The sequence below is a fragment of the Cetorhinus maximus genome, chromosome 7, assembly GCF_964194155.1.
Source record: "Cetorhinus maximus chromosome 7, sCetMax3.hap1.1, whole genome shotgun sequence".
Lineage (NCBI taxonomy): Eukaryota > Metazoa > Chordata > Chondrichthyes > Lamniformes > Cetorhinidae > Cetorhinus > Cetorhinus maximus.
The window spans coordinates 4,779,686-4,792,645 of NC_135885.1; the positions used below are offsets into that span (position 1 = coordinate 4,779,686).

Below are 12,960 nucleotides of genomic sequence, written 5' to 3' on the forward strand. Positions count from 1 at the left end.
CAGGGCTCCCCAAAGCACTTTACAGCCAGTGAAGTACTTGTTGAAACGTGGTCACTGTTGTATCGTAGGGAATAGTCGTTTGGTAGCGCAGAGCTTGGGTTTTGCTGAAAAAAGACATTTTGTGGAAGCTTTTTGTCTTGCACTGACCAGGACAATCACAAAAAACACCAACGTCAGGAGAAGCAGCAACTTTATACTGTATGAGAAAGTTGCTGCTTCCCCTGACATTGGTGTTCTTGTGATTGTCCTGATGAGTGCAAGACTAGAAAGCTTCAACAAAATATCTTTTTTCAGCGATGCTCCAAGTAGGAAATGCAGCAGCCAATTTGCGCGAAGCAAACTCCCACAAACAACAATGGGATAATGATAATCTGTTTTTGTGAAGTTGACTGAGGGATAAATATTGGCCAGGACGCAGGGGACAACTCCCCTGTTCATCTTCAAAACAGTGCCTCCTTACATCCTCCCGAGGGGGCAGGGAGGGTCTCAGTTTAACGTCTCACCCCAATTCCAGCACGTCCGACGGTGTAGCGGAGGTCACCCCGCGCCACCGGCAAGGGACAACTTCACGTGTGGCGCCTGTGGTAGACTTCATCTTTCCACAGTCAGCTTCTTAAGCCATTGAAAGCAGTGCGGCTGGTGGTCTCAGCTAACCTCGCCCAAGCTCTGAGGCTGCACTCCCACCATCTCTCATAGGTGGAAGAACGCCAACCATGTAAACCTTGATCCCTAATAGTCACCCGAAACTGCTGGATTCTTGTAAGAACAGATCTGGTTCAGCCGGTCTGGCCAAGGTGTGGTCCCAGACGTGCACCGAAGTGCTGGATTTTTTTGCTCCATGCTCAACTGCGCCCAGAAAGGTGATTTACCACCTTCTCAAGGGCAATTAGGGATGGGCAATAAATGATGGTCTTGCGTAGAATTTACAGTATAGAAGGAGGCCATTCAGCCCATCATGCCTGTGCTGGAAGGAAAAGAGCTATTCAGCCTACCCCAGCACTCCAGCTCTTGCAGCTCCGTAGGTCACTTGTTAAATATTGTGATGGTTTCTGCCTCTACCACCCTTTCAGGCAGTGAACGTTAACGGTATATTAATTATATTGTTAAGACACACAGGTTAAGGGCACTGCAAAATTACACTAAAAGGGGAGGCGGTGGTATAGTGGTATTGTCACTGGACTGGTTCCAGAGAGCCAGGGTAATGCTCTGGGGACCCGGGTTCAAATCCCGCCACAGCAGATGGTGAAATTTGAATTCAATACAAATCTGGAATTAAAGGTCTAATGGTGACCATGAAATGATTGTTGTAAAAAACCCTTCTGGTTCACTAATGACCTTTAGGGAACAAAATCTGCTGTCCTTACCTGGTCTGGCCTTGTGGTTGACTCTTAAATGCCCTCTGAACAAGGGCACTTAGGGATGGGTAATAAATGCTGGCCTAGCCAGCCACACCCACATCCCATGAATGAATTAAAAATAAAAGTGCCTAGAGTACTTGTAAAGAGAGACTGCTGTGACCCAGGTGTAGGAGGCTGCCACATATAATGCTGCATTCTGCCAATAAATCTATTATCAGGAAAGGTTTTAATGTCTGGGTGAAAACAAATACTCAACTCCCATCTAATCCTTCTAACAATTAATTTAAATCTATGCGTTTACCTCTCTGGTAGAGGAAACAGATCTATGCACTTTATTTACAACCCTCATAATTTTATACACCTTCTTTAGATCTCCCCTCAGCCTCCTCTGTTCCAGAGAAAACAACATCGGCTGATCCAGTCTTCCCCGATAGCTAAAATTCTCATTCCTGGCAACATTCTTGTAAATCTTCTCTGTAGCTTCTCTAGTGTGGTCACATCCTTCCTGTATGTGGTGACCTGGTGATCTTCTGAATAAATGTTTTAACTCATTCCTTCCATTCTCTTTCCAATAGGTTGTTGGGGACAAGGTCCTGGAAGAGGAGATCACCTTTCCGGTGAGTTCTCGAGTGATCGACTTGTGTTCCATCACAGCTGAACTAGATTCGCTTTGGTAACCTATTTGCTTATTAACCTCAGCCCTGTCTCAGCTCATCAGCTGCTGAAACCCTCATCCCTTGCCCTTGCTACCTCTAGACTTGAGTATTTCAACACACACAGGCTGAGTTCCCACACCCCACCCTCAATAAGCCTGAACTCATCCGAAACTCTGCTGCCCGTGTCTTAACTCTCATCGAGCCTCAATCCCCTATCATCCCTGTGCTCACTGACCTATATTGGCTCCCAGTCAAGCAACATCTTGATTTTAAAATTCTCACCCTCGTTTTCAAGTCCCTCCACGGCCTCGCTCCCTCCCTATCCTATCTCTGGAATCTCCTCCAGCCCCACTAACCATCCCTGATCTCGGCACTCCTCTAATCCTGGTCTCTTGCGCATTCCCAATCATAATCGTTCCGCCATTGGTGGCCATGCCTGCAGTTGCTTGTTTCCCAATCTCTGGAATTCCCTCCCTCAATCTCTCTGCCTCCCTACCTCGATTCCCTCCTTTCAGACGCTCCTTAAAACCTACCTCTTTGACCAAGCCTTTGGTCACCTGACCTAATATCTCCTTATGTGGTTCAATGTCATATTTTGTTTTACAGTGCTCCTGTGAAGCCTCTTGTGATGTTTCATAACATTAACGAGGCTATACAAATACAAGTTGTTGTTGTTGTTAACCTGCGACACAGCAATTCTAGGGAAAGTTCTCTCTGCCTAGAGTTCAGTAAATGAATTTGTTTGCAGCTCAATGGGTAGCGCACGCGCCTTTTGGTCAGAAGGCATGAGTTTGAGTTTCACTCCAGAGACCTGAGCACAAAATTCCAGGCTGACACCCTTCGGCTTAACCTCTCCCAATTTCTATAAACTCTGCCAGACCCACCTGTACAGGTACAGTGCCTCCAAAACTGCTGACCCAGTCACAGCCCGATTTGGGAGCTTGCCAGTTTTTGGAGACACTGCACCTGTCATGTAATAAGTAACATTATTTTGATATCAGTTGGATTAAGCAAGCGGACGTGGCCGCGGTTTTTATGCCTCGTCTGAAGGTTGGAACCTCCAACAGTGCAGCACTCCCTCAATTCTGCACTGAAAATGTCGGCAGAACATACAGACACATGAATACACGAACTAGGAACTGGGATGGGCCACTCGGCCCTTCAATAAGATAAAAGCAAAATACTGCGGACGCTGGAAATCTGAAACGAAAACAGAAAATGCTGGAAAAACTCAGCAGGCCTGACAGCGTCTGCGGAGACAGAAACAAGAGTTGACGTTTCGAGTCCGTATGACCCAAGAGGGTTTCAGTTCAACATGTAATCTGAGAGATGGCACCTCTGGCAGTGCAGCGGTCCCTCAGTGCTGCACTGACCTCGCACCGACAATATCTGATCAAGCTCAGCGATGGGTCATACGGACTTGAAACATCAACACTCTTTCTCTCTCCACAGACGCTGTCAGACCTGCTGAGCTTTTCCAGCATTTTCTGTTTTTTGACTGGACTCTTCAAGTCTGCCTCGTCATTCAATAAGATCATGGCTGATCTGATTATAACCTCTCGCCCACCCCGATAACCCTTGTTAATCAAGAATCTATCTTGCTCTGCCTTAAAAATATTCAAAGACTCTGCTTCCACCACCACCTCTTGAGGAAGAGAGTTCCAAAGACTCATGACCCTCTGAGACAAAAAAAAATTCCCTTCATCTCTGTCTTAAAGTAGCAACCCCTTATTTTATACCGTGACCCATGGGCACTGAGGGAGCTCTGCACTGTCGGAGGTGCCGTCTTTCAGATTATAGGTTGAACTGAAGCCCTCTCGGGTGGACATAGAAGACCCCATGGCACTATTTTGAAGATGAGGGCGGATGTTCCCCCCCTGGTGTTCTGGCCAATATTTCTCCCTCAACCACTGTGACAAAAACAAATGGTCAGGTCATTATCGCATTGCTGTTTGTGGGATCTTGCTGTGCGCATAACGACTTCCACGTTTCCAACATTACATACTTCACTGGCTGTCGAGCGTTTTGCGACACCCTGAGGTAGCGTGAAAGGCGCTATAGAAATGTAAGCCCTGTCCGTGGGCGGCACTTTCAACTCTGAGAAAGCAAATTATGGCAGGAGGAATAAAAAAAGAAGCATTTGATCTACATGGGGAGAGATTGCAGAGCTCTGAACTGCAGAGGGATCTGGGTGCCTCAGTGCATGAATCACAAATGGTTAGTATGCAGCTAAAGCAGGTAGTTAGGAAATTATTAGTAATAGAACGTAATCGTTTATTGTGAGGGGAATTGATTACAAAGGTAGGGAGGTTATGCTTCAGTTGTACAGGACACTGGTGAGGCCACATCTGGAGTATTGTGTACAGCATTGGTCTCATTTAAGAAAAGATGTAAATGCATTAGAAGCAGTTCAGAGAACGTTTATTAGACTAATACCAGGAATGGGCGGGCTGTTTTATGAGGGAAAGGTTGGACAGATTAGGTTTGTATCCGCTGGAGTTTAGAAGATTAAGAAATGACTTGATCGAACTCTTTAAGATCCTGAGGGGGTCTTGACAGGGTGGATGTGGAGAGGTTGTTTCCTCTTGTGGGAGAATCTAGAACTAGGGGTCACTGTTTAAAAATAACAGGTCACCCATTTAAGACAGAGATGAGGAGAATTTTTTTTCTCTCAGAGGCTCCTGAGTCTTTGGAACTCTCTTCCTGAAAAGGCGGCAGAAGCAGGGCCTTTGAATATTTTTAAGGCAGAACTAGATAGACTCTTGATTAACCAGGGGGGCGTGAAAGGTTATCAGGGATAGACGGGGACGTTACAATCAGATCAGCCACGATCTTATTGAATGGCAGAGCAGGCTTGAAGGGCCGAGTGGCCTCACTCCTGCTCCTAGTTCGTATATTCATATGCTGGTACGTTCTGCCGGTGCTCTCAGTGGAGAATTGAGGGAGTGCTGCACTGTTGGAGGTGCCAACCTTCAGGTGAGACATTAAAAACCGAGGTCAACGTCCGCTTGCTTAATCCAACTGATATCAAAATGACGTTACTTATTACATTACAGGTGCAGTGTCTCCCAAATCAGGCAAGGTCCCAAATCGGGCTGTGACTGGGTCAGCAAGTTTTGGAGGCACTGTACCTGTACAGGTGGGTCTGGCAGAGTTTACAGAAATTGGGAGGGGTTAAGCCGAGGTGGGGATGGAAAACAAGGTGAGAATTTTTTAAAGGACAGGATTGAGTTGCCAACTCCTCCAAGTTTGCCCCGGAGCCTCCGGGATTAATCGCCAAGTCACGTCAGACAGCGAGTCACCCAGGAGAGAAATAACAGGGGTCATGAAACAACAATCAATGCGTTCTTCCAGAATTACCTCCAGCACTTTCATTTCTGAGTTTGTTTTTATTAGTCAGGGTTGGCAGGGATGGTCAGAGATGAGCTGGGATCAAATCTTTGTCAGTGTGCCCAACCAGCCTTAAGGTGAGACCAAAAACTTGGAAGGTTGTTTTTGTGTTCATGAGGGATTAAACGGAAGCTGTGTCGAGCTAGGTGAACAGCCAGAGGATACTGTGCTGGTGCATCAGTGAATGCTGGCGAAAGGATTGAGGAAGCAGAGGGCACAGATTTCAGGTAATTGGCAAAAGTAGCTATGGGGACATGCGGAGAAACTGTCTCACACAGCGAGGGTCTGGATTCTGCTGCCTGAGAGCCTTGGGGGGAGACAGGTTCGATGGAGGCATTTAAGAGGGAATTGAACTATTATCTGAAAAGGAAGAATGTGCAGGGTTACGGGGAGAGGGCACGAGGTGAATTGATTCATTCGGAGAGCTAGTGCTGACACAGTGGAAAGAGTGGCCTCTTTCTGTGCTGTAACCATTTTGTGATTCTGTGAACTCATTAAGGCCGCTACCCTTGTGAAAAGTTAATGAGCAATTGGCTGACAAAGAGGCTGAAGGCGGAGGAGAATATTAGACCTACCTGGTTACTCTCAAGCCTCTCATATTTATTTTGTCTTTCTAACTTGTTCGACAGTTGTCATTCGCTGAATTTGAACAGTCAGAGGGAAACAGTAAATCGATGACATTGAATGACCTCACTGCGGTGAGTGTTCTCTCATCTTCTTCAGTCTTCCTTCCAGCAATTCATCGTGGGATTCCTAGCTCATGCAGGTCTATTTTGAAAATGATTTTTATTCATTCGTGGGAAAAGGGCATCGTTGGCTAGGCCAGCATTTATTGCCCATCCCTAATTGCCCTTGAGAAGGTGGTGGTGAGCAGCCTTCTTGAACCGCTGCAGTCCATGTGGTGTAGGTACACCCACAGTGCTGTTAGGGAGGGAGTTCCAGGATTTTGACCCAGCGACAGTGAAGGAACGGCCGATATATCTCCAAGTCAGGCTTGGAGGGGAACTTGCAGGTGGTGGTGTTCCCACGTGTCTGCTGCCCTTCTAGATGGTAGAGATTGCGGCTTTGGAAGGAGCCTTGGTTAGAGTTACAGAACCCAAGGCAGGTGGAAGGAGTTAAGATACAGACCGACCCTTGGTGAGTTGCTGCAGTGCACCCTATAGATGGTTCACACTGCTGTCACTGTGCGTTGCTGGTGGAGGGAGTGAATTCTTGAGGCTGTAGATGGGGTGAAACCTTATTGAGTTAATGGTTATAGAACCAAGGTGGGGTGGTGGAGTTAAGATATGGACCAACCCTGGTCTAATTGAATGGAGGAACAGGCTTGAGAGGGCTGAATGGCCTCCCCCTGATTTAGGAAGAAGAGTCAGGACCCTGGGCCAATATCTGTCCCTCAACAGATGTCAATGAAAATTGCTTATCTGGCCGTTATCTCACTGCCATTTGCAAATTGGTTATTTTTTTTATTCTTTCATGGGATGTGGGTGTCGCTGGCAAGGCCAACATTTGTTGCCCCTCCCTAATTACCCTTGAGCTGAGTGGCTTGCTCAGCCATTTCAGAGGGCAGTTAAGAGTCAGCTACATTGCTGTGGGTAAGGACAGCAGATTTCCTTCCCTAAAGGGCATTGGTGAACCAGATGGGTTTAATACAACAATTAATGATAGCTTCATGGTCACCATTACTGAGACTAGCTTTCAATTCCAGATTTATGTTCTTTAATTAATTCAATTCAAATTCTACCAACTGCTGTGGTGGGATTTGAACCCATTGTCCACAGCTCATTAACCTGGGTCTCTGGAATACTAGTGACACCACCACTACACCACCACTTCCCCCTACGTTATTGGCTGTAAAGACCATGGGATGCCTAGAAGTTGTGAAAGGTGCTATAGCAATGCACATTCTTTCTTTCCTTCTTTCTTTCACGTTTCTTTCCAATCTTGTTTTAGAAGCAGCATCAGCAGCTCAACAACATCCTAGGATTCGAGGTTTACTCCATGTTGTGCGTTCCTGTCATCTCTAGAGCAACTGCGCAGGTAGTCGCCATGGGCTGTGCATTTAACAAGCGATCAGGCCATTAGTGAGTACAACGTCACAATTGAAATGTTTAACGAGGCCATAAAAAAAAAAATGCAACCAAAGCACTTGGGTTAATTTCTGGAGGATTAGGATTGAAAAGCAGAGAGTTTATGTTCAACTCGTCTCGAGCCTTGTTTGGACCACACTTGGGGAACTGTTCACAGGTTCTGCTTTCCATATGAGACAGTCACCGGAGAAGGTGCAAAAACTGTTCACAAGGGTGATAACAGAACAGGGACATTATAATTATCAGCAAAGATCGAACAGATTGAACCTCTTTTCTCTAGAAAAGAGAGGCTAAGGGATGACCTAATTATAGGCCTTTAACATTCTAGGAGGGTTTGAGAGGGTAGAGATAGGAAATATATGGGCCCAATTTTGATTCTGCACAAGTGAGTGGGTTAAAATCTCACCCAATGTTTCCACTTATGGAAGTGTCCCAGGCAGAAGTCGTAAATATATGATAACCCACTAATAAATCCAATTGAGGGTCCAGGAGAAACATCTTTTACCCAGAGAGGAGTTGGAACTCGTTGCCACAAAGACTGGTTGAAGTGCATAGTATAGATGCAGTTAAGACAAATATTACTGGAAAGAGAGACATGTTGTTGAAGCTTTTCATCTTGCACTCACCAGGACAAATTCAAGAATAGCAAATTTCAAACCATCACACAATCTATATGACCGGAGAAAAGGGTGCTGATTGATTGGCAAGTCAACTCTGGTTGGCCAGGGCATTGCCTCGGAGTTGACATGCCAACCAATCAGCACCCTTTTCTCCTGTCGTATGGACTGTGTGATGGTTTGAAATTTGGTATTCTTGAATTTGTCCTGATGAGTGCAAGAGAAAAAGCTTCAACAACATGTCTCTCGTTCCAGCGATACTCGAGTCGTGTCCTAACAAACGACCTGTTTAAGGGGAAGCCAAATAAACACACGAGGAGAAAAAGGAGATTGGATTGGTCTCCAAAAGAGTTAGGATGGACTTAATGGGCCGAGTGCCCTCCTGTTCTGTATTATTCTATGGTTCTATGATAGGCTGAGGGAGTGAGATGAAGAGGGGCTGGTTGGAGGCTCATGTGGAGAAAAAACACCAGCTTTGGAGATGTTGGGCTGAATGGCCTGTACACTGGGTGTAATACGATGCAAATTCTCCAACCTGTGCCTCTCTGTGTTGTTGAGGCTGTCATCTGAATGGTCATTGCCTCGATCCTCTTAAGTTCCAGCCTCACAGACCCAACTCTGGAGCAGAATTCCAACCTCATTTCATAGACATAAAACAGACATTCGCGAGACCCGGTCTTAGTCGATGTAGACCCCGCCCGCCGCCCCCCCCCACCACAGCCCAAAGACCCCAGGGAAGCCCTGACCATCCGGGAATTATGGGCTGGATTTTACGCTCTGTTCCGCCAGTGGGTTTGAAGGCGGGTGGCCTGGTAAAACCTAGCGGGCAGCTTTTCCCTGCCTACCCGCCCACCCCAACCTGTGTGGAATTTTACGCGGTCAGTGAAGGCGTCAGGCAGGGGCCGACTCGCCCTTGGGCCTGTTCAGGACCTTAAATGGCCAATCCATGGCCCCCCCCACCGCTATTTGACCCGCAGCAGGGGGAGGCCCAGGCCAAGTGGGTAGCCCAGCAGCCTTAGCTGCGCGGCCTGGTATTGGACAGGTTGGGGGGGGTTGCAGTGGTGGTGGGGGGGGGGGGGGGGGGGGCAGTATCCCCTGGGCTCATTGGAGGCAGCTCCCCCCCCACAACCCCTCAAGACCCCTTTACCTTCTCCCCCAGGCTTTCGAGGCCACCCCCACCACCCCACCCCCACCCCACCTCATTCCCCTCACTGGGGCCTGCCTGCCTGACCCTGACGAAATCCACCCCCGCAACTGACCTCGGTGTCCAGTGCACCCCCCCACCCAACCTCACTGGGGGCTGCCTGTAATCCCAGGAGCGGCCACCACTCCCGCCTGGCGCTGCTGGGACCACAGAGCTGCTGAGCGTCCAATTGGCCGGGACCTTTCCTGTCCCTGAGAGGCAGAAACCCCGCCTCCAGCCAGTTGACTGTTAAGTGACAGGGGGTGGGGGTGGGGTTGGGGGTCAGCCGTTATTCCTCAGGGTGGGGTGTTTGCGGGGACCAAGGTGCCCTGTAAGATCCAGCCCTCGGGCAAATGCTCAGATGCGGACAAGGGTTAGATCTCTGGATTATCCACGAGAGGCACGGGGAGCGGGTGGGGTGGGCGAGGGGGTGTGTTGGGGGGCAATGGTCTTCCCATCGCCTGTTTCTGGGCCCATCAGGACTCGCCACGATCACCCCCTACCCCTCATGGCCGTGTCCAATCTCTGACCCAGGGCCGAATGGCCTACTCCTGCTCCTAGTTTCTATGTTTCTATATTGTACAGAGGAGCCACAGCTGTTTGCCTAACGCTAGAGCCATGAATTAAATGTTAACCAGGCCTGATTCCAGGGTCAGGCCAAGCGGATGGGGTTCACATCAAAGCACAGATCCACCCGACCCGAATACAGACACAGACCAGGTTCCCACCATGGGCTCCCACCTCCCTCTGCCCTCGGAGAAATCAAAGACTCAGTGCCCCACCATCCCCCCCCCACTCAAACCCCAGTCTCTCCCAGGGAGATTCTCTAAAACCCCGGGATCCTTCCCCCTGAATGCTTACAGATGTTAAACCGAGCCCCTGTCTGGCTTCTCAGGTGGACACAAAGAGACCCCCTTGGCCACTCTTTCAAAGGCGACCAGGAGAATGTGTCCACAGAGCCCTGGCCAATATTTATCCCTCACCCAACATCAGTTAAAAAAAATTACCTGGCCATTAATTCTATGGAATTCATTGCCACAGAAGGCTGTGGAGGCCAGGTCATTGAGTGTATTTAAGAGCGAGATAGATAGGTTCTCGATTGGTAAGGGGATCAAAGGTTACAGGGAGAAGGCGGGAGAATGGGGTTGAGAAACTTATCAGCCATGATTGAATGGCGGAGCAGACTCGACGGGCCGAATGGCCTAATTTCTGCTCCTATATCTTATGGTCTTATGGTCTTATTATCTCATAGCTGTATGTGGGATCTTGCTGTGCATAAATTGGCTGTTGCGCTTCCTAAATTCCAACAGCGACTACCCTCCAAAAGTACTTCGTTGGCTGTGACGACTTTGGGGGATGTCCTGAGGATGTGAAAGGTGATACATAAATGCAGTCTCCTTAAACCCGCAATAAGATACCTTAGCGTAAAAAGGCTGGGATATTATTGGGACTATAGCTGTAAACGGTATGAGGGCCTTGAGATGCCACCCTCTCCGAGAAGGGTAGCGGCCACGTTACCAGACGAGTAACTCAGAGTCTGGACTGTTAATCTGGAGCCTGCATGTATGTTTCAGTTCGCTCGGAGTCCGAGTTGCCGTGGTAACGTACATGTTTCCATGCATGTTGCAGTCCGGAGCTAGGGATAGTGATGGCGACGGTAGAGGCTCTAACGTTCCTTCCATCGCGCGGCTGACCAGGAATCCCTCCGTCTCTCACCGCCTCCCATCGGCGTGTGTTGGAAGGATTTGCAGGTTGATAATCGACCTTGTTTGGCTGAGTTATGGACGCGTCTTCCTGGACCATCCCGTCCTGGAGCGGGACTTGAACCTGGAATTTCTGGCTCAGCGGGAGGGACACTCCCCACTGCACCACAAGACCCCCTATTCTGGCAGCGGCGGGGGTTGGGGAGGTGGGGGGGGTGGGGTGGTGGGTGGGAGGGGAATGGGTGAAGTTCAAATTCAGCGAATTAAAGTACATCTGGAACTTTTAAAACGTATTCTTCGATGGGACGTGGGTGTCGCTGGCAAGGCCGGCATTTGTTGCCCGTCCCTAAGTGCCCCTCGAGCTGAGTGGCCTCGCTCGGCCGTTTCAGGGGGGAAATCTGCCGGCCTTACCCGGTCTGGCCTCCACATGACTCCAGGCCCACAGCAACACGGTCGACTCCGAAATGGCCTCTAACGATCCACTCGGTTGTATTCGAGATGCTGGCTCACTACAAAAGACAGGGATTTTATATATGACGGGAGGAAAGAGTGCTGATTGCCCGGGGGGTGGAGGGAAGGGGGGCTTGGGAGGCCATAGTTCCCCCGTTGCTTTCTCCACGGCAACGCCTCGGCCAATCAGAGTCGGCTTGCCAACCGACCAGCATCGGCGCCCTTTCTCTCCTGTGGGATAAGAGAGGAGGGGCAGTCCGAGGGGGGCAATAAACGCTGGCCCTCCTCGGCAATGCCACGCTGAGGAAGATGGAGAAATTATTGTTCAACGTTCCCTTTCAGATTTATAGACGGGGGGGTGGGGTGGGGGTGGAGTTCCACAGCCCCGCAGGGTGGGGTGGGGGAGGTGGAGCTGGAAAACACAGAGAGCCCTCCATAGGCCCATTGACTTCGGTGGGCGGGGGGCATAAAACTCCGCCCGGCGTTTTGGCGTTTCCATGGAAATGCTTGACTGGGTGTCATCGCCTTGCAAGATGCAGCCGAAATGGCTTTGATTCAAACAATGTTGTGGGGTGGGGGTGGGGGTGGGGGGTGGTGGTTGTGGGGTGGGGGCGTGGGTGTGGGGTGGGGGTGGGGGGTGGTGGTTGTGGGGTGGGGGGGGTGGTTGTGGGGTGGGGGGGGTGGGTGGGGGGTTGTGGGGTGGGGGGGTGGGTGGGGGGTGGTGGTTGTGGGGTGGGGGAGTGGGGGGGTGGGTGGTGGTTGTGGGGTGGGGGTGGGGGATGGTGGTTGTGGGGTGGGGGGGTGGGTGGGGGGTGGTGGTTGTGGGGTGGGGGGGTGGGTGGGGGGGTGGTGGTTGTGGGGTGGGGGAGTGGGGGGGGTGGGTGGTGGTTGTGGGGTGGGGGTGGGGGGTGGTGGTTGTGGGGTGGGGGGGTGGGTGGGGGGTGGTGGTTGTGGGGTGGGGGGTGGGGTGGGGGGTGGTGGTTGTGGGGTGGGGGGGGTGGGTGGGGGGTGGTGGTTGTGGGGTGGGGGGGGTGGGTGGGGGGGTGGTGGTGTGGGGTGGGGGGGTGGGGGGGGGTGGGGGGGGTGGGGGGTGGGGGGTGGGGGGTGGGGGTGGGGTGGGGGGGGGGTGGGGGGGTGGGGGGGTGGTGGGGGGGGTGGGGGGGGGGGGGGGGGTGGGTGGGGGGGGGGGGGGGGGGGGTGGGGGGGGGGGGGTGGGGGGGGGTGGGGGGGGGGGGGGGGGTGGGGGGGGGGGGGGGGGGGGTGGGTGGGGGGGGGTGGGTGGGGGGTGGGGGGGGGGGTGGGGGGGGGGGGTGGGGGGGGGGGGGTGGGGGGGGGTGGGGGGTGGGTGGGGTGGGGGGGGGGGGTGGGGGGGGGGGGGGGGTGGGGGGGGTGGGGGGGGGGGGGGGGGGGGGTGTGGGGGGGGGGGGGTGGGGTGGGGGGTGGTGGTTGTGGGGTGGGTGGGTGGGGGGGTGGGGGGTGGTTGGGGGGGGGTGGGGGTGGGGGTGGGGGGAGGGGG

General features: G+C 51.5%; 1 protein-coding gene across 3 annotated transcripts in view; it reads left to right on the forward strand.

Moving 5' to 3' along the window:
- The window catches only part of pde2a (phosphodiesterase 2A), a 279,683-nt gene that overhangs the window by 171,774 nt on the left and 94,949 nt on the right, over positions 1-12,960 (forward strand). For all 3 annotated transcript variants that reach the window (XM_078544965.1, XM_078544967.1, XM_078544966.1), the window contains exons 10-12: positions 1,934-1,975; positions 6,034-6,102; positions 7,355-7,485. In XM_078544965.1, the coding sequence (XP_078401091.1) occupies positions 1,934-1,975; positions 6,034-6,102; positions 7,355-7,485 (242 nt within the window). The remainder of the gene's footprint in view (positions 1-1,933; positions 1,976-6,033; positions 6,103-7,354; positions 7,486-12,960) is intronic.